Below are 26,688 nucleotides of genomic sequence, written 5' to 3'. Positions count from 1 at the left end.
CACCCAGCCTTCAAATTAGCCAAAAACTGTTTTCATACTTTATGGTATGGTTTTAAAAAGGCATATGTAGTGGTATAGTTACTTTCTTTAACTATAACAATTTTTTTTTCCGGCTTTGTTACTACAGAAATCAGTGTAAGGGTTGAATTTTTAAATGATACTGAAGACTTACAAAATTGTATGCTTTCAGTGATCGCTGAGCAGGAATTAAGAGTGTGGAGGGGGATAATTGCCCAGATGGCAAAATTTAGGGATGCAAATCATTAAATTCTACAGTGTTCGGGATAGCAAAGTCATGTTGCCTCCACCTCACAAAAACCATAGTTACAGCTCTGGTGCTGAGGATTACATAAACATAGACGAAAATGTACAAACTGAACCCAACATGACAGATATTGACGCCCTCACTGAAAATTTCAGAAAAGTAAAGAACGTAAATGCAGTTAATTCACATGAACACATTTTATATATACATTTAAATTAATTAGTTTATTTTCAAGAAGATTAGAAGTCCCATAGGATATGGACCGAGCCATCACATGGTTGGTTAGTTAATTTTCGTGATTTATTTTAATTTTATTTCAATTACATACAAGAAAAAAGAGGACATCAAGACTTATCGGTCAATCAGTCTCTCTTGTCTCAGTAATTTATAAAATCTTCACCGAAGTGCTGACATATAGGTTTGAATCCAAATTGGACGAAGCCCAGCAGGATTTCGAAGTGGATTCAGTACAATGGATCACATCCAAACAATCAGGGAACTTATAGACACACATAAGGAATACAAATTACCATTGTGTATGGCCTTCATTGATTTTGAAAAAGCGTAATTGGGGTAGAGAAGACTTACATCAATATCATCAAGAAAATATATGACAAAGCAACTGCAACGATTCGTTTGGATAAAGGAAAAGAAAAGATTAAACTTGGAAAAGGAGTCAGACAGGGTGATACTATCTCACCAAAACTCTTTACCACTGTTATTCAGAAGTATTCAGAAAAATGGACTGGGATGAGAAAGGAATAAATTGAAAATTTTCTCAACCATTTGCGTTTTGCAGACGACATTGTTGTTACCAGCAGTAATCCAGACGAACTAGAAGAAATTAGAACACTTCTCTCCCCTAATTTCTTTCAATGAATCTGCAAAAGACTAAAGTTATGTTCAACCCCTTTACATTGAAGAGGACAATCTTGATCAACAAAACAGAGAAGTAGAAAGCTATGTATACCTGGGACAAGAAATTACCACGGACAACGGAATCATTAATGAAATAAACAGAAGGATCAGGATTGGATGGAGCACTTTTGGCAAAAACTAATTCTGAAGAGTCACATGCCATTATGCCTGAAAAGAAAAGTTTTAACCAGTGTGTGTTACAGCACTGACTTATGGAGCTGAAACATGGACACTCACAAGCAAGACAATACAAAAGCTACAGACAACACAAAGGTTTATGGAAAGATGTATGCTAGGCATCACTTGCTGATGATGATATGAGATCATTACATAATTTTACACATTATATCAATTGAACCTGTATGAAGCGGAAAGACTTTTTTCATTGAACACAGGGTTCAATGAAAAAAGTCTTGGTCCTTTGTGATTCCATTGAAGATAGGCTTTACTCTATTCGTAATTTTTTGAGTGACCCATAATAATTCTGCCAGATATTTTTGTGCATATCTTAACTGATTTACGATCAAGGACGTAATATTACATCCAAACGCCAGTGGAATAAACTCAAACAAGTCTATCTGTTTTCTTTCCTCTCTACTCGTCACCGCAAAACTTTGTTAAAACCCTATATAAAAAAAGTTCTTTTCATCTCCGTGATGAGGAAGAAAAAACTTATATTCTAAGGTGAAATAGGTTGTACTATATACATGTACGCAAGAGGGGGAAAGAAAACAGGTAGGTGAGGGCGAAAAGAAAAAATATATACTTCGTACCTACCATCTCTTATCTGTAAGTATTATAGATAAGAGATAGTATAGTCATATATACTGTTTTCCTTTCATCGGTTTGTTTTTTTCTTACTTTGTCTAACATGCCATCACGTTAGAACAAGGTTATTAAAACTTGTATCATATTTATCGCAGATTCGTCAAGCAGAGATCATCCAAATTTCTCGCCAATCGCTTGTGAGGGAACCACTTAATGAGTAGAATTAGAGATAAGTTTTTAGACACTTTTTGAGAACAACTTTAGACCGTTTCCTTCTTAGCCTGGAAGAAAGTCTGAATTATTCCTCCTTTGTTTTCCACCTGCCCTCAAATTATTTCTTGTTTATATATTTTTGTCGACATTCAAATTATTTTTCCTATATTTATTGACTTTAATTTCTCCCCCCCCCCCCCAATGTATTATTTCTCACCATTGAGAGATTTCCCCCTTTAATCGAGATATGTGTTCACACTGGAACATTGCTTGAAAATTTTTTGATCTAGCAAGCCTTGTTGGCAAATACTCTCGGTAAAGTCCTTGAGCTATCAGAGCATTTTATGTTTGCAGCACAATACGTCTGTCCGTTTTGCAAAAACAACCACCTCTTCTGCAATCCAGGATAAGTGACAAAACCAGTTTTATGTGTTCAAATGACAGGGGTCTAGAGCACAGGTCTGCAACCTTTTTTTTTGACTGTGGGTCAAAATCAACCAAAATGTGTGTATTAAGATTGCTCTGGAATATAATTATACTTTATTTTCAGAACTCAAGTGGGTCACTTAAAATTATGAAATGAGTCGCTCTGTGACCCAAGGGTCATAAGTTGCCGAGGCCTGGTCTAGAGATTGGAACTTATGAAACTCTGGCTATAATGTTTCAAATGTGTTTTTCTTTCTCCTTCCCTCGAAGAATTGAATTAAAAGCACAGATTAATGTCATTTATTATCAGTACACACTCCTGTTAAACATTACTCAAAAGACGGCCCAATGAACACACCCTAGCGTGTCCTGGCGGACACCCGAGCAAAAGTACACCCGATGTCCTTTACCTACTTAGTACATTTCTGACAAAGCAAAACGGGAGAGAGAGAAATATAGGAAATAAATCATTGATTTGAGTCAGGGAGGACAGGTTCGAGGAAAAAGGGGGGGGGCACCATATCCCCCTCTTAATTTATCTCATGTTGGTTTTTTTTTTGTGAGAGCTACTAATACACCCACATCTTCAACCAGAACGAGACACCCGCCAGTGCTTTAGCCTTGGACAATTCCACCTTACTATTCGAGCGAAGCACCTTTACGTATTTCAACTCAAACTAATGTGGGGTTAAGTTACTGAGGGGTACCGCAAGGAGGTAAACTTAGCAAAAGACAGTGTAGGAGAAAAGTTGTATTTTTCACACCCCTCTCTTCATATTTGTAGACTTTTCCACTATACCAGTGACTCTCAAACTTTTGTTCCAGCAGCTCACTTGCCCAATTCATGGTTCATCTGCGGCTCTTCAGAATGGTTTAAAATTTTCATTTATAAAAAAATCGACTTCAAAGCATAAATTGGCGCACAAACTAATATCTCTGCGATGCCCCTTGACAAATGCTTTCATACTGTTGCAATAGTGTCTCTCCCAGTAACTAAGAGACCAGAGTCACTGCCAGGGCTTATTTGACCGAACTTGCAATCTAATGTCGTTTCTGAATGAGAACAAATCATGCAAAAAAACCTTTCCGATCAGCAGAAAGATATAAAAGAATTCACAAAGTCATGGAATAGAGCAGAAAGAATTTTAATTTTTTGGTCAGTCCACTGGATAAAAGTTGGTTTTCTGTGGTTCTCAACTTTGAGGCATGAATGCAAGCCAATCTGTCCGTTTATAAGTTTCACCGCAGAAAACAGGCACTAAAAATTCACACACAACACTAGACATGCAGTCGGACACCCACACTTCTGGCATGACTCACACAATAGTAAATTGTCCATGGTAACAGACCAGAGTTGTGCTAGGTTTGAAAGTTCAACGGATAGTTTTGAGGAAAAGCTAAATTCTATGCAATAACGTCTTAGAGAACCCACGACTGGAGAGTTCTGTTCGCATTCACCTTTGTTAGAGCAAAATGAATTAAAAGACAATAATTATAATGCAGGCACTGCAGAAATTTTCTAAAACATATAACCAGCAAAGAATTAAAATTCGCTTATAATGGGAAGTCCATTATAATGACAATTTTCCCTGTGATTGTGAGCTCTTATTATAATGGACTTTTACAGTATTTAAATAACCATTCTTCACACAAACTCTCATAAAAGAGAATGGAAAAGAATTGGAAGGCATAAACAGTCGTTTTTTCACTTTTATTCAACATTTTTCCAAACACGAAAAATATCAAGTTTACATCAAAGCTCACACATGTGAAAGAATACAGTGTGCATGACAATCATATAGCTCATGACTTCTTCAACACATATATATATAAACACACAGACACGCAAACAGCTTCGTCGAAACACTAAAACTGACAAAGAAAAAAAACAATGCTCTAGTAATTGACACACACTTGTGTAAGTATTTAAACTGCTTGAAAAGACAGATTCGGTAATTACAGAGCAAAAATTATGCAAAACTGTTTCACACGCAGAATCAAAACTACAGTGATATTGATGAGTGAATCGTCTAAATATCTCAATACAGTAGAGTCTCGAAATTTCGAGGTTCCGGATATTCTGAGGTGCTCAGATTATTCACAATTCTTTTCTCAAAGCCTCTGTTTTCTACCAACAATGAGTTTTCTTTCATTTTTCTTATGAAATACAAGTAATTTCAGTCTTAAGGCAGAGCTATCTTAATAGCATCATGAAATTTCAACCAGATCTCACTTTTGTGAGGGTCCAGGTGGGTCCATGCATTAAGGCAGCACCACTGCATAGATCAGGGCAAGATTATTTTCCTGAGCTCCACCCCTTACCTGACTTATACTTGTGCACCAATTTACATGCTTAATCTTGAAAATCACAACCAGATCTCATTATCATGATTCCCCCCCCCCCCACCTCTGCACTTGAGGCCATGCCTGGGTGGGCCCATGCATTAAAAAAGCAGTCTTAAGGGGTTCAGTCTTAGACTGGGTTCTTTGGTGGACTTTCAGGTCAGAACTTTCCACAGACCTCTCTATAGTAAATTTACACGGTCTGTGCTCATTACAGGGGTGCAAGCGCCCTCATCCATTTTGGAGCAGAAATTTTGAAAATGGAGAACTAAAAACTAACTATATCTGCAATGTAAGGAGTAATTTTTCTGTGAAATGCCAAAAATAGTTGGAACGAATAATTCTAAATAAATTTCCTTCACGAATTAAAGTCCATTTAAATTTTTTCAAAAGTATCTTATGTCACTACTAAAACATGCATTACTGAAATGACAAATAAAAATTATTCGACTCTTTTCAAATTAAGCACTATGCATACTGAAAACTTAGGCAGCAAGAATTTCTGCTGCTTGAATAGCAAAATGCAAAAAAAAAGTGTGTGCAGAGTATAATAAGGGTTTCTGTGAAAAAAAGTTAGCTTCTCACAGGATTTAAAGAAATGATTAAATTTAAAAGCAAAATGCAAAAAACGAGAAAAATCTCAAAATACCTTATTTATTTAAACAATTTCTTAACATAATAGCATGTTAATAGATTAATTTTTTTTTTTTCTGCTGTTTTCTGAGCCTGAAGCCTGTTACAATATTTTCTATACAAATTATGTGTCGCTTTCAGAAGTTCAGCATCTCAATGACAATTTTTTCAAATTTTTCATGCCCTTGAACATAAGATTTTGTGTCTTATTCCATTAAAGCATTGGATGCACAGATTTTTCACTGTTCAAACAGACTTTTGTAAATACTGAACTCTTTCACTGTCTGCGTTACAATGTGCTAAAGATAAAAAAAAGCCTTCACCAAAACTGGAAAAAATTTTGACTTTTGGACTGTTTTCAAGGTTACAAAGTTTGAATATGTCTGCCCGATATCTATCTCTCTATTCTCTGAACTGATTTCACTTCTTGTAATTCTTTGTATTGTAGTGCAACCCATTCATCACACATAATTAATAGTTCTGTTTGTGCTACAATGTTAAACAACATTCCAGCAATACGTGCGGGAGTAATGTACCATCCAAGCAATGCATGAGAGGGAGTACGAAAAACAAAAAAAAGAGTTCAAACAATTCATTCTCTCTAACATGTTTTGGAAAGGTAGGACATTTATATATAATAGGTATCTCACAGAAGTTATGTATATAAAATGAGCATGCTCCTAGTACAAACTCCTTCCTTTGACCATTGTTAAGAGCATGCCCCTTCCCCACCAACGCAGGGGTGGACCGTGCGGCCATATTGGGAGCTGCTCTAGGAAGGGTGCCAAATGAAGTTGAAAAAGTAAAAAAAGCTTTGTTGGTCAAAAAAAAACGTGGTCGGTAGCACCAAAAAAAAAAAAATAGGTTCTGCGTAGGAAGAGATTTTTTTCCCTCGAGATGCCTGTTTGCAAAATCCAGATTTTTGTGATGTGAAATTGTCATGATCGGCAACCACCAACGATAACCATGCGACTGCATAGTGGTTAGATAACAAAACTAGGGATATTTTAACTGGAGTTTTTACAGATCCTGTTTTCTCCCAACGATCATCGAAAAATTTCGGTAATTTAAAGTAGTAAACCAATCCCCTTTTCGAATCTTCATAAAGGTGCGTGTGCAATCTTGTGGGAAATGAAGCGAATTTACACCATCTTTGAACACAGGTTGGTAGCTGCGAAATTACAATTTTCAGTATATAACCTGCAGGAGAAAAAACGCTCTCTGAAATTGGAAAATTATGTATATTCATTCAGGGACTTTGATAGCCCGCGGGTTACACCTATAACAGTACAGGGCTTTGTACTTCAAGGTAGTAGAGTTACTTTCCAAGGTAACGAGATAATGTGATTGTGATAGATGGTGTGTGTGAAGTGAAAAAAAATTTCCCCTCTGCATCTTTTTCTTTGTCTTGGAAAGAACGCATCCTGTGAACAAAGTTTTCGTGCTTCTTTTACCTAAATTCCAGGTACCTCTGCGAACCACAAACAAGAATTGGCGCAAATGTGCAGGGATCCGGCACCTTGGCGCACCATGTAGCAAGAGAACCGTTTTGGCGCAGTTTGGCACAGCTCTTGCACCCGTCATTATAACGACCCAACGTTATATCGATCATTCCATTACAAATGACTAGTAGGATAAGTCCTAAATGTTTTCACAGAACTGTCATATTTTTTTACTTTTGATATAATGACCCTCCCAATATAACATCCGTTTTCAATGGGACGAAGGTCGTTATATGGAGTGTTGACCGTAGTTGACAAAAAGAAAAAAAAATTCATGCTGGGTTCAGGCCCTCAAGCCCCTGTCAGTCTCATTTACAAAGGGGCCATGTCCCCACAAGGGTAGGGTTTGACAGGGCTATAGGCTAGAGGTCCTGAACAATTCTTACATTTTTTTTCACACTGTAAATTCACTATGGAGGAGCCTGTGAAAGATCTCAGCTTAGACACCCTGCAGCAGGATATAGAGGCCATGAAAGAGGCCATGGGATCTTGTATGTAATTTAAGAACAAGACAGGTAAGAGAGTAGGTTCTTCCCCCCACTTAAAAAGTTGTTTTCTATTACTTTTCAGATAATCTGAGGTGATCTCGGTCCCGTTTATCTCAGATTACAGAGACTCTACTGTAAAATCATGTGTGCATTTATTTTTTCAAAGATTATATACCAAAAAAAAAACCCTACCAGAAAAGTATTCAAGCAAACTTTTAAATGATTTCTGAAAATGTGATGTAGATAACATGAAATTTCGCTTGAAAAAGGGGGCAAAAAAAAAAAAAAAAAACTAAAATAAAAAGCTTTGACATTCAAAACCGTTTACATTTTTTCATCACTAAAAAAATTGTTGGCACATAGCAGTTGAACCGACCAGAAATGCTTACAGTAACTCTTTACAGGAGTGAAACATATCTTGTGAACCTTGTATTAGTGAAATGGAAGTCACAGACCTCTTTTCAGAACAACGAAGGTAAGAAAAAAAAGAGAAATTATTTTCTTATCCAAGCTTACAGACCCCTTGAAGGATTCCCAATGGGTCTGCAGACTTCTGGTTTAGAACAAGTGCATTAAATTATGACGTAAAATCAACGGGGGTAGAGCAAGTGAAACCACTTTGTACTAAAATAAATCGTTAGCGAGGACAGAATCTCATCTGTTCGGTATGCTGCAGTCACGATCATATTTTACCTCACAGTTTTTCCTCCGCCTTTCCACAGTGAAAAGGATGCTATTCTTCTTGTGAAGAATAAATTTCAGATGTTAAACACATCGTTAACAATTTGAGATGTTTTTGACAAAGGTTCACTCCATTGGTACATGACCTAAAGTTGATCTTTGTGCCACCAATAAAAATTCCTATGAAGAGATCACAAAATGAAAATATGTATCATTTCCATAATTTTAATTGGATTAAATGGACCATCCATTAAGGATTGGGGTAATAACAAAACACACCCCCCCCCCAAAAAAAAAATGTTTCCATCAAAAACCCGAGCTGCTATGATTAATGCACAGGATAGACACGAAAAACTTATTAAAAAACCTCATTCACATGAACACTTCCAACTACCCACAGAAACATGATTTTTGTTTATCACTAACAAATCGGCCCAACATTGCCATTCAAGGTCATATGTGTATTTATCATTTCCGAAAAAACTTTCTATTCTAATCCAACAGAACTATAGCATCAGTGAGGTTTGCAGATGTTCTCGTTGTCACCTTAAATGTTCATGAAATAGAAGTTTTAATGACAACACAAATTTTTTGTTTTGCAGCATGCGATATATGGCAGGGGTTGCACAACCTTCAGCTCGGGCTCCATTCGGCTTGCGAAAAGTATTGCGGTGGAAAAGTATCAATAAACGCAACATGATAGATACCTAGGTTGATCATATTTCCTTCGTAAAAATATGGGAAATCACCAAAGAAAACAATTGTCAAATGCGAGTAAAGTTGTCACTTACAGCTCAAAAAATTTGTTAAAGGCAAGTGAAGTTGCCGATTACAGCCAAAAAATTTATCAAAGGCAAGCAGTCACCAACTATCGCTAAAATTGCCACTATCAAGAATTACAGGGCTACTGAAAGTCGAAATAAACTGAAATTCACCAAAAAAATATGTTTTACAAATATGTAAAATGAATATACTTGACTATAATTAATTATGATAAAGACATAATTATCACAATATAATTTATAAGTCATGTAAATAATCTTAATTCTTGCTTTTGAAAATTCAAATAAGCCCTGTTGAAAATGAGAAAAAAAAACAAACAAGATATTTCATAAAAAAGTTAAGACAGTCAAAAACACGGGAAAGTCACGTAAAATCTGGGTCACATGTGGTCACCATTGCGAATGGCAGAAATACTGTATATCTGGCTCGCGGACTGATAAGGTTGTGCACCCCCGATATATGGTAAGGAGTGGCAATTAGTACTTGGAACAACCTTCAACTTTCCGGGTATAACTAGAACATTTTTTATAAAAAAAGTAAATTCATTAAAATCGACACAATTGTTTTTACAAACTGGAACATTTCAGTTTGTAGTATCGAAAGTTTGTAGATGGGGGGTGGGGGGTGGAGGAAGACATTTAAAAAATTTGACATTGTTTGGGACCAGAGGACTGGTTTGTAAAAAGTGTGTCAGTTCGTATAACCGAGCATCAACCGAAGTTAAAAAATTCTCATTTTTAAACTTTACACGTCACATGAAATTAATTTGTTGAATGCAGTTTCAACGATACAGTTATACTCTGTCATAATGATACCTTGGCTATGACATCGATAATTAGCAGTCTGGACTGATTCCAACAGAGAATAACATCAATGAACCTTGCTTATTACGTTAATGAAAAGCAACCACCAAATTTTATGACAAATTTTTTGCTACTTATGTTTCTCAATGACATTTTTCCAAGAAATTCCTAATTAGAGCTCATCAGATCCAGGGAATATTCGTCTGTTTTTCTATTTATACCTATTGTTGCAAAATATATATATTGCATGCTTGACACTCAGATATTGGCATGACCAATATACAAAACATTTCTGTATTTTGCTATTCCAGACTTTTTCTCATAAAAATGTCCCATTTTTTTTTTTTTTACAGAGCTTGTTTTAATTCATAATCTTTATCAGAATCATGAATTAAGGTAATTTGCATAATTTATAAATATGCAATATCGTAAAGAATATGACTATATTCATCGCATATATTTGACAAGTTAATTTTTCCTCCCAATGAAATGTGTTTCAATACACTTGCTGTAACACTATTTCTTGTGCCAAGGGTTATTTATATAAACAATGTTTGACAATTTCGCCTACATCTGGCAACATGGTTAGTGAGAATCAGTGATATCCCATATTAATTTTGCCAATTTCTCATATTTTTCTCAATTAACTATGGTCACCCTAATCATGAAGAAAAACTTCAGGCATAGTACTTGATTGCTCCTGATCATTATTTTCACCAAATAACATCAATCTCAGTAGGAACCAATGTTTTTTTTAACACACACACAAACAAATTTTTTTCACCCCACAAACCCATCAAACACAACATAATAACACCTTGGTTACAGCGACGAAATTGCTTGAAATCTCTGATGTCATTATAACGGAGTTTGACCATATTTTCTATTAATAAGGGGTTGAAGCATATAGGTTTGTATTTCCTATTATATTTAACGATGACAGATGGAAGATATAATGGCAGGAGGAAGTTTTTGATAATTAACACTAGTTAGTGTTTTTTTAAGATGACCGCAGAATATCTCAGCTGAGATTAATTCAAACTGAAAATACATCAAATTTTGACAGGAAAATAACAAAAATCCAGACATTAGTTATAATGACAAAATCTTGAAACAAGGGTACAAACTATTATAAGGGATTCTGAATGCAACGATATTGGATTCTACCATTCCAAGTAGGTACAAATTACATGCAGCGATATTCGGTGGGACAGACAACAAATTTTTCCTTTATTGACTGTTTGACTGTGGGAGGGGAGAGAGAAGAGGAACCAATCTTTTTTTTAACACACACACACAAACAAATTTTTTTCACCCCACAAACCCATCAAACACAACAACAGCACGATTTGTTCATTTGCTGGTCACAGAATGTGTTACATATAATACCACCTTCAAATGGGGGGGGAGGGAGAAGTTTTTTTCCCCGAAGAATATTTTAAAGCATCATAGTTTTGAAGGTTTTGTTTCCAACAAAAAAAAACAATAATAATCTCTAAATGGCCGTTACAACAGAAAAAATAAAAAGGAAAAAAAATCTGATATAGATGAATTGAATGACATCACTGCTTCTGAGTTGCCTGTCGCCTTAACAGGATGTATATTTTTTCCTTTATCCAGTCTTTGTTGTATGGCGCATATGTTGTGGTCGATTTTTGGAATCTACAAATATTTTTGAAAAAAAAAATCACATAATTAAAATAGACTTCAATAAATAATCAATGAAAATATGCTTCATAAAAAAGGATTGATCAGTACAATTAACAAAAACGAACTGGTAGTGGAGCAAAGGGGTTAAAATAACTGTGGATAATTTTAAAAATTAGGGATAAATGTTGAAAGTGTAGGGGAAGAAAACACACTCTTGGAAAGAATATTTTCGCAGTACGTAGGAACGGGAATTTTAGGCACCCTATTCCAGAATTCGATGAATTTTGCAAGTCACTGGCATTGATACATACAAGGCAGAAATAAAATTATTTCAAGTAGCTGTAAGGGGCACAAAAAAAATAAATAATAATAATAAGCAAACGCTATTTGGCACAGAAAAATATCAATATATGAGTTACTAGTAGAGAAGGATGTTAATTTCGGTGCAGTGTGGCACAATTGGCACAGAAATTCCATCCCTGCACGAGTTGTCTCGTAGTTATTTGGATTCAAACTCAGACCTATTTGTGTGATGCTCAATAAGACGCATTCACATCAAAAATAAATTTCATGGAAAAAAAGGCAGGTTAAATAAAAAAAAACTTGGGGAACTCTACACCAGAGCATAAAGTTTGAAACCCAACGTTCAAACAAACTAAAAATGTCACACTAATTCAAATCATCAGGCTGTGTAGAAATTCAAAACCATTGAAACTAAAGGGACAATAGAGAAGATCATGGCTTGTTAAATCAAAGTATAATTTAAGTACGAGTCTTAAGAGCCAAGAAAGATTTCCCCTTCTGGAAAAACTGTCATAAATAATGAGAGAAATAGAAAGCTTTTCCTCAGCCCAATATATCAAGGAAACAGATACAGTAAGAGTCTGTTATAAAGACAGCTCAAAATCCTGGGGAAAATTGTCATTATAACGGACTCCCCGTTTCTTAGCAAATGCTTTTTGTAACATTAGCTATTTGACAATTGCCTACAAATCTCTCGTTATAAGCTGAACTCATTATAACAGACTTTTACTGTATTTTCAGGATATTATTCCAAGGTAAACTTGGAAAGAAAGGCCATTTTGTCTTTGCAGGGACTTGAACCCAGACCCTCTTGCAAACCGGGCAAGCATGCTACCATCTACACCAATGGAGACACGACCCTGACTTAACGCACTGTAGCACGAGGCACTCCACATACTAGAGGCATTAGTTTTTCTCCCAACTTCAGCAAACAGCCCCCAAACAAGGAAGGCAGGGTTGTGTCTCTATTGGTATAGATGGTAGCATGCTTGCCCAGTTTGCAAGAGGATCTAGGTTTGAGTCCTGGCAATGACCAGATGATTTTGATTTCTGAGTTCAACTCGACATAATATCCAGAAAATATCTGTTTTTTTGTCCTAAATAATGTTTTCTTGACGTTCCAGGAACTTAATGATTTCTCAAGTCAACACTCAAAGTTATAACTGTCATGAAATGCAAAAACTTTTGGCAATCCTTTGATACCAATTTAACAATAGCGCACATAAACCTTTAGATACCAATACCGATTTTCTAGTCTCTGGGGTGACCTGGCACACGGGATTTGTCAAGCCACAGAAACTATCGCACCTAAATTAAAGGTTTGTTTTCAGCAGTCCCCATTTTGAAAAACTTGAGTTACTTACACGAGGCAGCTTAGATCTTCAAGCTGATCAATGAAGTCAAAAAGCTGGCTGATGTCATAGGTGATGGAGGCTGTGTTAGGATTCTGCTTCTTGAGATGCTCCTCATATAGGAAACATACACCTGAAACATTTTTCGACAAAGTAAAGTACAACGCTATCAAACGGAGTATTAACGACAACAAAAGTATCGCCAAAACAAACACATTACCGAATCTCAACATGCTTTAAAAATTCGAGTGAAATTAATATATCCCAACTGTGAAAACGAATTAAATGGGCAATTTCAAAAATAACGTGTGTGTGGACCTGTGATCTCCCAACCAAAAACTTTGATAAAATTGGCCAAAAATTATCCAAATTTACACAATAAGACACGGGCATAACAAATCTGCTTTTAATTACAATTTATCAGCATTTTAACTGCTTCCCGCCCACATACTGCCCAAACCCTGGCTGATTATCAGAATGATGCGCATTTTCAAACCAGAATACAGCAGTCACAAGTGAAAACATTTAGGTACGCAAACGATTACTTCAGATTACATAAAGAGCATAAATTCTGCAAATGTTATCGAATTCATGCACACATGTCCAGGACAGCAACTGGATACTATATCAGCTGGGACAAGAATGCATGCATGTTAATGCCCCCCTCTAGTCTAATGTCTAGGACACCAAAACCACTTACTTCCCCTAGTTGCGACTCTGAACATGTCTATAAACATAAAATAGGGGTCATTGATTTGTAGGAGTTTGACCACTACTACTTAACTGTATGTATGCACATCTTACACACATCCATCTACAGAATTTCTAATGAATCGGCACATACTAGAACTTGTGTTCCCAGGTCCAAGTGTATGCGTGTGGCCCCTAAGGTAGTTATACTGCCAGAGTTGCAATTATTTCATGTCCTTGCGGATGCTGCCATTTTTCTGCCGTATTATATTATGATAAATGCTTACATTTTCATGTAATGTTAGTATCACGTTGTAGGTCTATCTGCTCTCAGGGGAGACACTTTTTCAAATGGAAGACCAGCTCACACTCGTGCTTTAAATTTGGAAAATCCCAGAAAACCAACTTCAGCCAACCACCACTGTGCCACCAACAGGGTTTGAATCTGGATTCACACGGTAAGAGTCAAGCACCATGCCCACACAGCAGCAATATACAACTACTAACCATACACAGAAACCTGTACAAATTTCTCTGCAGAATTTTTAACAAATTAGTACAAGTGCCGGTACGTGTGTGTGCGGCCCTAACACATTTGGGTGATTCTCAAGAATCACCCAAATGTGTTAGTTAACATTCAATATATTTGGAACAGGAAATTTTGTTTGCCGCTTTATATTCCTGTTTCTGACAAGTACCACTATTTATAACTTTTTTCTTCAATAGATTTTTTTTTAATTTGCTTGAACAAATTTTGATTTGTTAAGGAGATGCCCTGATCTTGGCTGCCCCCTATCTAATTTCTGAAATTTCGAAATAACTATCTTAAAACAAAAATACTGTAAAATCTCCTCTAATGGCCATCTCCGCGCAACAGTTACATTTTTTGGAACCGAACGTATCCATCCATTACAAGAAACCTCAGAACGATTTCCGAACAACGGCCACTTTCGACATGGAGTCGAGAAAAAGATATGCATATCGGACGAGTAAAAATAATTTTTAGGGGAGTTTTTCAGCTTCCCCCATCAAGTTCGGGGGGAAGATTATGTATACTTTTTCCTTGGCAATGCTAAATATTGAAGCAGTGGAGAGGGAAAAAACTTGAAGAGATCATATAAGGGGCAACAGAAGACCCATTGTCAGTACTCTAATCACTAGAGCAGTGGTTCTCAACCTTTTTTGACTAGCAGAGCCCTTTTTGGTATATAATTTCTATGGTGGAGCCCCGTAGATCTATTTTTTACTTATTCAGCAAACTTACTGATTTATTTTTATTATTTAAAAACATAATTATAATTATTATTTTTTAAATTAACTGTTTTTTTTTTTTAACTTTCCTCGAGCGGCTGCGGAGCCCCTGGGGAATGCATAAGGAGCCCCAAGGGCTCCGCGGAGCACCGGTTGAGAACCACTGCACTAGAGGGATATGCAAGTTATTCGATTACTAGAAACCCTTTGTTTATTTGGCACTCCCTACTCTAAAGGATGGTACCACCATCTAAAATGGTGCTCGCAAATCGGAATAGAAATGTCCAGGGTATTAATTTTTTGAGAGGGATGTGGCAATCTTTTTTTTTTTTTGTTTTTCAACAAGAATGTATGTCAGCTATCGGATTGGACTTAGGAAAACCCTGCGAAAAAGCTGTAGTGGAAGGTCCAGTGTGAACAAAGAACTATTTGGGGTTGTTGGTACACTGTCTTGGTCCATTTCAGTTTTTCTTGTTGGTTGTGTTCTACCTAAGCACTGCAAGCCTGAATTTTAGAATGCCAGTGCTGTAGATTGATTAATAAATTATTATAATACATTATCAAAATATATTCATACATTTTAAAACATAATCAATTATATAACTACCGTAATCAGTTACAGAATGGATTGTCATTTCACATGCTATATATACATAAATCGTAAATGTTAGTGTCTTTTTTTCCCAGAAATAAAACTACCCTCTCCCAATAACGGCCACATTTTCATGGTCCCGTTAGTAACCATTGCTGGGAGATTTTATTATATATTCTTTCTTTTTTTTCAATAATATATATTTTTAAGGCTAGTATGCTTTCATATTTAATTTTTTTCATACTTTTAAATTTTTTAATCTATAGTTTATAGCTGAATGAAAATTTTCTTTTTTTTTCCCCTATTCATGACATTTGGAAAACATTGGCTCAAGTGCTATCAGCGTTCACTATAGCCCTACGCATCAAAATTTAATCTCTCCAAATTTCATTGAGAAGTGAAAATACTCCTCCAAATTGTAGGTAATTTTTTCAAGTCATTTCTCACTGATAAATAATAAAACAAAATACCCATCTATTTACAGAGATGAGTGATTACCCTTCAAAATTATTTCTTCGGATGACACCCTGCCCACCGAATCCTACACCACCAGTTGCCACCTATCAAATTTTGTATTGAGAAAGAAGTTGAGAATGTAACCATCACTTGAACATCTTTTTAAATCAATTATAATTGTAGATTACTTCACAAATTAGGTTTACTCAAGAATAAACGGGCGTGTTTTTATTAAATTTCTTTCTCCTGCTACTTTTTTTTTAATGAGAATTGAAAACTATTTTCCCTCTATCACGTGTTCCAGTTCAGAGGCATCTATTATTTATGAAAAGCACATGTTTAGCTTTTGATAATTGTTGCAAAACATGTAAAAATGTCTTTCTCCTGGCATTGGATAACCAGAAGAAAGGTTTGATCATACGTTAAGGGAGAAAAAAGGAAATAAAATCCAAATTTCTTGGTTGCAACATTTCAAGTTGCAGTAATGTTTTATCTAAAGACTTTATTTTTTGAATGCAACTCATGCTCTAGCAAAACAGGGACACATTAGAAATCTGTTGTCCCACATAAAATTGACAAAAAATAGAGAGAGAAATAATGCAATTGATGAAAAAAAAGATGTTCGGAGTATCAGTGCTCGTCAAAGTTGAAATTAAATATCAAAATGCGTGGAAAAAATTTTGTGAGTGTCAAGCATCCCAAAGCAGAATATGCCGAAAACTATGACGTGCATTGCAATGATTGAAGATTCGCAGAAATAGGCAAAATGCCACACCAGATCTCTTAACATGGTTAAACGTTAGTGAATATTTTCACCATTAATTTTGAACAAACTTTGCTGCTGACTAATTTTATGTATTAGCAGATAAAGCAGTGTCCATACGATTTTTTTTGGTTGGAATGTAGCGCATACACGTGTGTATAAGCTGACTCCCCCTCCCACTTCCAATTTCGTGAGAATGACCCATTTGTATTGTCAGAGTTATGCATGTTTTTGTGTTATACTGGTGCCGCCGCCACCTGTTTCACATACTTTGAAATGAAGATGGTAAATGCTGGTACTGATTCCATGGTAATAATTATAATGTGTTATAATGGTAATAATTATAATGTATTATAATGGTAATAATTATAATATATTATAATGGTAATAATTATGATATAATAATAAATTGACGCAATCATAATGGGTGAGCACTGCGGAAGACGAAATGCGCGAGCCCATACTCTTTATTTCAAAAAACCAAGAATTGAGAATAAAAATGGTTGGCTTAAAAAAGGAATAGAATATTGAAATGGCAAGCAACTCACCTTCCATGCATTCATTTACTGACTCGTAGTCCGAGTAGGTCCTCGTGTCTGGCCTCCCTGGTTGCACTAACAAAATTGTGTGTGACTGTGGAACAGAGAAGCACATACAAAACTGAGCCGTCACGTATTGATGAAACGATCACAATAAAGCAATTACATAACGGAAGAACCAAGAGGAATGAAGCATGCAGATTCACCGTCAAATATTGTATCGATACGAATGCAACATAACCATTCCGTCATTAATTCGACAACTGCTACAGAAAATATAAGCAAGCATGCAATGAAGTAAGGGTTGCCAAAACTAGGAAATACAGAAGTAGTTGTCAATTTTGGCATGTTGGCGCTGACCACACTTAGGGGCCATTCAAGTATTACGTCATCATCGATGGGGGAGGGGGGGTTCCCGATTTGTTGACTTTTGATGACAAGGGGGAAGGTTGGTATAATGTTTACGTCATCAACCACCCTTTATGAAAATATGAGTTAGGATTCAGAGGGGCAGAGCTTATGCCGAAATTTTGCTGACAAAGGGGGGGAGGGGGTCAAAAATGGCTAAAAATTTGCTTACATAATACTGGAATGGCCCCTTCGAAAAATTAGTCACCACGGCAACCCGGAGCTTAGGATTTGTCAAGCCCTGCGGTATACTACTGTTTAGAAACTATTCATGCATTGCAAGGAGCTATTCGCTATGCCTACCAACAGGATAAGAACACCCAATAACATTTACGAATAAACAGAGGGAATTGTGTCTATGACATATTGCCGTTTTGGCATAGTCAAAACTTGGCAGCAAAAAGGCAAATAATAAAGATATTGGAAAATAACTTGAGAATTCATAAATTTGTTTCCATTTTTGAACATACAAATGCAATTAACAATAAAGAAACAGCTATAGTATAATACCTTATTTTGGCATTTTCCTTTCTAGCCTGATGGCGTTTTCCCCCCACGGTCAGTCATTTTCTTCCATTGGCGGTTTTTTCTTTTTTGAATTCTTACTGTTGCTTACTTTTGGTCGTCTCAAGATGAAGTCACTAGTATCAATGGGCTATCATGTTGGAGAGCATGCTGTCTGAATCCATTGAAGTAAATGTTTTTGTTCATCTCATTGTATTGTATATACTAGAGGTTCTCAAACTGTGCGCTGCCAACCTTAACAGCAATAATGACAAAGTTTTTTTCGAAGAGAATCTTTGTTAAACTGCTTTGAGGAGCCGCGGATAAGTGTTGATTAGGAAAATGGGCGGCGCTGGTGGAAAAAGTTTGAGAACTCCTGGTACATAGTTTCCCCCCACAGTATGTTTTACCTTCTGTTTCTCTAGTCGAAGGTTGCACATTCCATACTTCCATTTTTATTAATTTTTTTGCATACTGAACCTTATACATTGAATTTGAATTCAGTAATTGTGTTTTTATTAAAGCAAGAGACTGTTTTTGACCAAACCAAGAAAGACTTGTAAAAGAGGGTCCCGATTTTTAGCCTAGATTCCATAAATAGGGTTATGATAAATTTCATCAATTTTCAATTTCGCCAAGGTTTTTTGCTCTTCGACGACCTATATTTCTTCTTTTTGCTCACCAAATGCCTTCAACATCATGAAAATCAAGATAGCCAAAAAAAAAAAAATGGCAATTCTTTTTTTGGAAAGCTTGAACATCACGGTGAATAATTCTGGTACCAACGAATAAAGTATTTGCCTCGGGATTCCCTGATCAATTACATTACAAACCCAATGTCAACTGATTTTCTCAGCGATCAACGTTTGAAATCATGCTATCAGCAAATTTTGAGTGAGAAACTATAATTTCTCTTGCAGGTATAAAAACTGAAGTAGCTTCAGCTTTTATTGCTTAATAAATTTCAATGTTGGCGAACATGATAACGAGACCTAAGACGCTGACAACAATAAAAAATCAAAATGGTGCTAAAATAGATAACACGATAGCTTGAAAAATTGCAAAACAAAACGCCAAGGTTTCCGCCATCTTACAGAATCTTAGCATGTTTTTTTTTATAGCCCAGAGTTTTTAATCCAGAATCATGTCCTTAATTTTTCTAACCCGTTGTTCATTCTAAAATACGTCGCTTCATTTTCAATCCCATATCTGGTCTAGGCGGTATTATATTTTTAATCTTGATCCTTCATTTAGTCTGAGTATGTTTGTTGTTGTTTGTTATCATAGTTCGTTTTTTATCACCATTTTTTTTAACAGCCATAATATAATTTCTTTTTCGCGAAGTGTTTTTTAATTCTTTTCTTTGTCAAGAAAAATGGGAATAGAGCCATAGTGTGTGTGTGATCTGCCACCTCCCTTGGCTAATTTTTTTTGATGCAAAAAGTTGGCAAGGCCGACATCATGCCGTTGGGTAGCGGTATCTCTCTCGTTCTTTCTATACAGGTGGCCAGTGCCGTCTTAACACATGGTCTCACTATGGCCCAGCCCAGGGGCCTCAAAGAAATTAGAACCGGTTGAAATTTTCAAAAATTTGCCAGGTACGGCCTCAGAAAAATCATTCGGCCCAGAGGGTCCAGGATACTGTTAAGACGGCCCTGCAGGTGGCGCTAGTTCTACGGGGTTTTCAAACAGTCATTTTATTTTTTGTTTACTGTGCCTTTTGAAACGCCCTTCCACAATGGAGTATGTGTTAGTGTTGGATTATTTCGTTTTGGATATCATTGTCTCCCTGGTTGTACCTTTTAATATTTCCATTCTTATTACTTTATGCATACTAGCCATAGTATCTGGAGTTTTAATCCTGCGTGTTTCTATTGACCAAACCCAGAGAGACTTTTTATGTCTGGTTTTATTATTTAAAAGAGAGTCCGCAGGTTTCTATTTTTTTTATTACAGAGAATATCTCTTTCCATCAGGAGGAGCCATTGTATTATTTAAAAGAGATATTATTATCATTGTTTTATTCCCAAATATAATTCATTCTGAAATCACGTTTATTTATGTTTCATTTTTAATCTTCACGCCTTATATGTTTTACAGAGAAACCACCAGAGTATTTATTTTTCACCAGAGAATTATTCATAACCCAAAGCTTAAGAACTTATTTATACGGTTATATTTCAGTCTCATATATAATTCTGCATTTAGTTTAGAAAGTAATATTTATTATGCTTGTTGCCTTTCGTTATTGTTTTCTATGCCGGCGATTTTTTTCCCCACCGCCTGTAGTTGTGGCCTCTGTGACTTACAGTTGGGCTATCTGACGTGTTTGGCACTGAAAAAAAAAGTCGCCAATGGCATGTTATACTATAGCTATTCAAAACACATGTCCAAAAGCATGCAACCATTTTAGTTTCTGTGATTTCTCGTCATACTTTCAGACGTTTCTCTCACCAACTCATCGCCAAAAAAAGGATTATACTATAGCTGTTCCACATTAGAGATTTTTTTTCAGCTCCACAAAGACATTAGCACACACAAAATAGGGTTATATATAGGCTTTTTGTTAACTAACACCGTCAAAGAAAAACACTGGAAAAGACTGGTTTTGGTGTAGTCAGAACAACCAAAATGGTAAATCATATACTGGAAATCAAATGGCACAAATTTATGAATTTCTTTTCTACCATTTTTTTTTACATAAATGAAATCAACAATTCGTCAATTTCGTTCATATAATGGAACTAGGACCAGATTTCCACATGAGCGAGTGGGAAAATTGTAAGGGCCCTCAGGGTGATTATTAGGACTCAGATTTCCGTCTTTGCATATTTTTCAATTTTTACGTGATAGAGTATATTTTCAAAATTTTAAGGGATATTGTGCATATTTCATAATTCTCTACAGCAGCAGTTCTCAACCTTTTTCAACTCGTGGAGTTGACTCCTTTTAAGTAAAAGAAGTTCTATGTTGGAACCCCATAGGCCAATTTTTCAATTATTCATTAAAGTTACTGATTTATTTTTACTATTTAAAAATATTTATAATTATTTTTTTTAAATTTTACTGTTTTTTTATTTTCCTCGAATGGCTGCGGAGCCCTTGGAGAGTGCACAAGGAGCTCCAAGGGCTCTGCGGAGCACTAGTTGAGAACCGCTGCTCTATACAAAGTAATTTTCTTTCTTGCTGTTTCAATCCCGCTTCAGACTGGTTTTTGCGGGATTGGAAAATCGCCTCTCACGAGAGCTTTTATGGCTATGATTTTCATGCTATAAAAATGGAACGTCGTTGCTGATTGGTAAAAAATCCTGAAATTCAGGTTTTTCAACCAATCAGCAATGACATTGAAGTCTTAGAGCATAAAATACTAGCCCTTCAATGGCACTGGTATGTGGCTGTAAATAGATTAATCATCTGAATCAGTGTCTGCGATGGTAACTTGTGGGAAAAATTGGTAAATGGAGGAATTTTTTTAATGTTTGTGGGAAATTTTGAGTTTTTATCAAATAAAAAGAATTTATTTATTTACTTTAATTTTGTGCGATGCTTTTCTAAAGCTAAACACACTACTTGGCTAGGTATACAGAAGGCAGCACGTTAATCCTGAATTTGTAGGGAAAAACGTACTAAAAAAGAAATTTGACGAAAATTTTGGCCAGATGAGATTAGTTAGTAAAACGAAGAATTTTTGTTCATACAATAAGTAATGATTCAAGTCAATTTAGACAACATCAACACTTCTCTTTTCATTCTCATATTATTTTGCTAAAACTAATGTTATTTAAGATATTAATGAAAATTTTTTAGGACATATTTTTTCATTTTATAAGGCATATTTAGTTTTTTAAGAGCATGAATGCATTTTTTACAAAGCATATTTTAGAAGTTTATAGAGCGTAAAAATCATAGCCCTAGTGATTATTAATAAAGTTCCTGTGTACTTCAAGTAGTTTTTCTCAAAAACAATTCATCCGAATACAAATTTTTAGGGTATTTCAATGAGACCATGGGCGAAAAATTTAAACTTTTTACTGCATTTCCTTTTTTTTTCCCATGGTTCAAATAACGTATATACCAAGTTTCAATAAAATACACTTACCAGAACGTAGCGCTACATAGGTCGGTGCCCCAAAGCAGAATGTTCAGCACTGTTCTGCGACGAGCCCTCCGCTGACTAGAAATTTACTGTGGTAAAAATCCCCATACATGTAATAGTGGTTTTTTTTTGTTTTTTGCACTTTTTCTTAAAATTCTTCTGCAGTAGTGCTAATTGTTCTGAGACGTACGTCGCAGATCTTGGCATGTTCTGCTTTGGGGGGTCGGTGTAGTTTCAGTATACTGACGCTGCTCAGACCAATGTAGCGCCCTATCTGGAGTATTCCATTGAAACTTAGTATATATGCTATATGGTCCATGGGGGAAAAAGGAAAATTGAGTAAAAAATACCACTTTTTCATCTGGTGGTCAAAAACTGAACTATTTTTTTATATGCAAGTTCCCTATCGTGGTTTCATTGAGATATCCTACAAATGTGGCCGTGTTCAGATAAGCAGTTTTTGAGAAAAACTACTCCGAGAATTTTATTTTAATCACACAATATTATTTACTGACTGACCACAAATTATTGACACAAGTCACGGGGGGGGGGGGGGCATGCCACAATCAGGCACTGAACGAAACGAATGTTTCTCCCCGTTCAGTGCTGGGGCCCCTTCATACCGAATATATAGAGTTAAAAAAAAAATTATAATCGTCCTGGGCTGGAGCCCTGTAATCCCCACTGTTTGTAGGAACCATGATAGCCATTACCAAGTCGATGACGGAAACCACGTGTTTACACGAACTACTGCCTCAACGCACCGAGACTAGAAAAATCTAAACCATTTAAAAGCAATAACGACAATCAATACATTGAAATACATGTTAAGCGAATGAAAATTGATCCAAAATACATATTATAATCAACGATTAAATTTGAATTTTAATTCTTCATAACACTTTCGGTGGGAAAAGGACGTTCGTTACGAAAGAGTTCGCTGCTGTGGATAATGGATGTTCGCGATTCGAAAAACGTTTGCGTCGGATGAAAAGGCGACTTTAGCAAATGAATATGATATTACTTTACGGATGAGAAAAAGTGTTTTACCATCTTGGAAAAAATAAGATGCTCAAAAAACCTCTTCGTCCGACGAGAAACAAAACAAAACAATATTGAACGACTTTAGCCTTTGCAACGACCGCTTTGAGACTTTTTTCTTTATCCATGCGTGTTAGAAAAAACAAATTTCTTGACATGAGAATTTAGTCTGGCGGTAAAAATTGTAAGCTTAATTTTTCACTGTATTACAAAAATTATTGTTCACATAATGGATTGCGTGACCATATAACGTCTACCTCCCAGGACAGAAATACTTTTTCGGACTATTCTGCTGACTCATCGTTTGATTGAAAATGCTCATTTTTTCCAATCATGCTGAAAAAACTCACTTTGAAGTCATTTAATTATGAACTCGTTATTTAAAGCGAGCTCTGCACCCATTAAATTTCCCGTTTTTTCAAATACAGTCATGCTAGTAGTGAATTATTTATTGATATAACACTGGAACACCTGCTGCCATCTAAGAAATATAGAAGGAAACTAGTACACGCCTAAGTAGATTGACTGTCATTCAAGCATTACGTAAGCAGATTTTTAGCCATTTTTGACCCCCTCCCTCCCTCTTGTTAGCAAAAGTCAGCAAAACACTGACCCCCCCTTGTCAGCAAAATTTCGTCAGCAGCTTAGAATATTTCAAAAGAATACTCAAAAAAATAGAATACTTCAGCTACATACGCTTAGAATACTTCAAAAACAGTGGTTGATGACGTAACCAACCTTCAAACCCCCTCCCCCCCCCCCTTGTCATCAGAAGTCAGCAAATCCGAACTCCCCCCCCCCCGATGCTGACGTAATACTTGAATGACCCCTAAACAGGGCCGCAACTAGATGTCGGTCAGCCGGGGTAAGTGCTCATTTTGGCACCCCTTGTAACGTTGAAGGAGAGGTTTGAGAAAAAATTTGTGCCCCGTCTGGTCTAGCACCCGGGGCACGAGACCCAGCTGCTCCCCCCCCCCCCCCAGTTGCGGCTGTGGTCATAAACTACTTAATTGCTATGATAAGCATCATAACGCCGTTGTTCCCGAGCACCACGGTGCTCCCTGAAGCATCCAGAGTGCACGATGCTCGTGTTTGATTTCGTGCTCACGAGCACTTGATCAACGTTCCACCTGTGCAAATCGTATTCAAGGATTGAAATCATCCTGATTTCATGCATTCGTACGTCAAAACTCGTCGTGAAGGTACTCTTCTTTTGATGACGAGTATAGACAGTGCTCGCGACAATAAAAGGTTGAATTGGACATGCCTCAGCAACTTGAAGTTAGAGAAACATTAACATTACATTTTACTCATATCGAATTTTCGAACCAGAAGCTCCAGAAGCATTTGCTATCATTGGCAAAGCTTGGCAGCAAATATTTCAAATGCGAGCCGATCTCCCCCGTTAGAAAGTCTCGCCATAGAAAGCAACAGGCCTATAACGGTGCAATTAATCAATCATTACACTTCACTCGTGGTTGGAAAAATTGACGGCAGATGGCAGATACACACAACAGGCATTGCACAGAAACAAACTTTACGTTAGGTTCACAACACGCACGCACACACACATTCCGGCATATACCAATTGAATAGAAATTCAGTAGAGGAATGTGTATGAGGTGCATGTACGTTGAGTGTAAAATAGTAGTAGCAAATACATCAGAACAATGAATTTGGCTTGAAGGATATTGTAGCTAGATTGTGTTGGGGACAGAAATTTTGAGTTCTTGGCACTGGTATTATAGATGATATTAATGAAACCAGTTACATCACTGGGATCGTTTTCATTTCGTTTCTTTCATATTGTGGTTCTTCAGTAACTTATTCTTTTAATTTTTTCATTAGTTTCACATTATGCACAGGAGCTGCTGCAAAACTTGACAATAGAAAACTTCTAGGTGAGCGGAAGGGATTAATTCATCATTTCACATTCATTCTTATGGGAAAAATTCTTTTTCGGTTTATGAACGATTCGGCTTACGAACGGACTTCCGGCACGAATTAAATTCTGAAACCAACGGTTGACTAAATTAAGAGGTGGTGCCTGAGCGCCATCTCTTTCATTTTGCCCTGGGGCTATGATGCTGTTGAGACGGCAGTAAATATACACTTTTTCAGATAAATATTCAAAATTTATTTGAGTTTCGTAGAACAGCCTCGTTATCATCAAGAGTTCCGTGTGTAGGTCCACCTAAGCCCCTGACATAGAGAGCGTGCAAGCATGAGAGTGACCAAAAAAGTGTACAAGTGCGTGAGTAATCAAAAGAATGACCTGGTGAGCGAGAGACGAAAAGAGTGACCGAGAGGGTAAGAAAGCATGTGAACGACCAAAAAAAAAAAAAGACACAAAGGTATATTTACGGTGTAAGAGGGGGAGCTAAGCGAGAAGGGCAGTTTATATATATATATATAATTTGAAAGAATGAGAAGTCACAAGAAACTTCTTCTCAGAAGAAAGACGCACACCATTGTTTACCGTGCAAAATGTGTGTGACCATACGTCCCGCTTTCGAAGTAGAAAATGTTTTTTGTGTTTCAGAATTATTTTACCATTCCTAATAATACAAGATAACTTAATCCTTGAAACAGCACTTATTTTTTGTGAGCCATCATCATCACTTATCCCGTAAAGATGATATATAACCAGCTTATTTTTATTAAGAAATTTTTTTCAAAGTTGTTTCTGGTACTCCAGAAACCAGACAAATGAGAAGCGGAATTTTTCCTTGGCTTTCATTTGACTATTGTGGAACAAATTGTGGGTTAGGGCATGCCCCTCTCTCATTCTAAAGCAGGGCCTCTAGGCTGGGATCTTTTGAACCCGCCCCCCCCCCCGTCCAACTTCCCACGTGCTCTTGTATAGTTAATTTAGCCTACAGCCTGGAAAAAAAAGCCAAAAATTATGAGAATTGTCCCGGGCTTTGCCATCCCCACCCTTGTGGGGGACAGTGGTGAGGGAACCAAATTGCACACTTGCCCCTTGTGATAGAGTACAGGAGCGGCACTTGGCCATGCAACCCATTGCGGCCGCATGGGCAAGGCCGTCTTAAGAGCATAATGGGCCCCCGGGCCAATTGATTTTTGTGAGGCCCTACATCGCGAATTCTCGAAGATTTGAACCGGTTCTCATTTTTGTGAGGCCCCTCTTCTCTTGAGGCCCCCCGGGCCGTGCCCGGGTGGGCCCATGCGTTAAGACGGCAATGCGCATGGGACGCTC

At 36.6% G+C, this 26,688-nt stretch overlaps 1 protein-coding gene across 2 annotated transcripts in view; it reads right to left on the bottom strand.

Moving 5' to 3' along the window:
• LOC149088238 (trans-L-3-hydroxyproline dehydratase-like) overlaps nt 1-23,563 on the bottom strand; it is a 35,826-nt gene extending 12,263 nt beyond the window's left edge. The window contains exon 1 of one of the 2 annotated variants that reach the window (XM_089245727.1): nt 23,478-23,563. In XM_089245727.1, the coding sequence (XP_089101853.1) occupies nt 23,478-23,480 (3 nt within the window). In that variant the 5' untranslated portion in view covers nt 23,481-23,563. Of the gene's footprint in view, nt 1-9,028; nt 9,105-23,477 lie in introns of those variants that run through there. The other variant, XM_089245740.1, reaches the window with a different exon arrangement.
• Between the last annotated feature and the right edge of the window lie 3,125 nt (nt 23,564-26,688).

This window comes from Pholcus phalangioides, unplaced genomic scaffold (assembly GCF_987345545.1).
Source record: "Pholcus phalangioides strain wild (caught in Gottingen) unplaced genomic scaffold, Ppha-v1.0 ptg000003l_1, whole genome shotgun sequence".
NCBI classification, from domain to species: Eukaryota; Metazoa; Arthropoda; class Arachnida; order Araneae; family Pholcidae; genus Pholcus; species Pholcus phalangioides.
The sequence above is the reverse complement of the archived record's forward strand: the minus strand, read 5'-3'. Positions and strand labels throughout refer to the sequence as shown.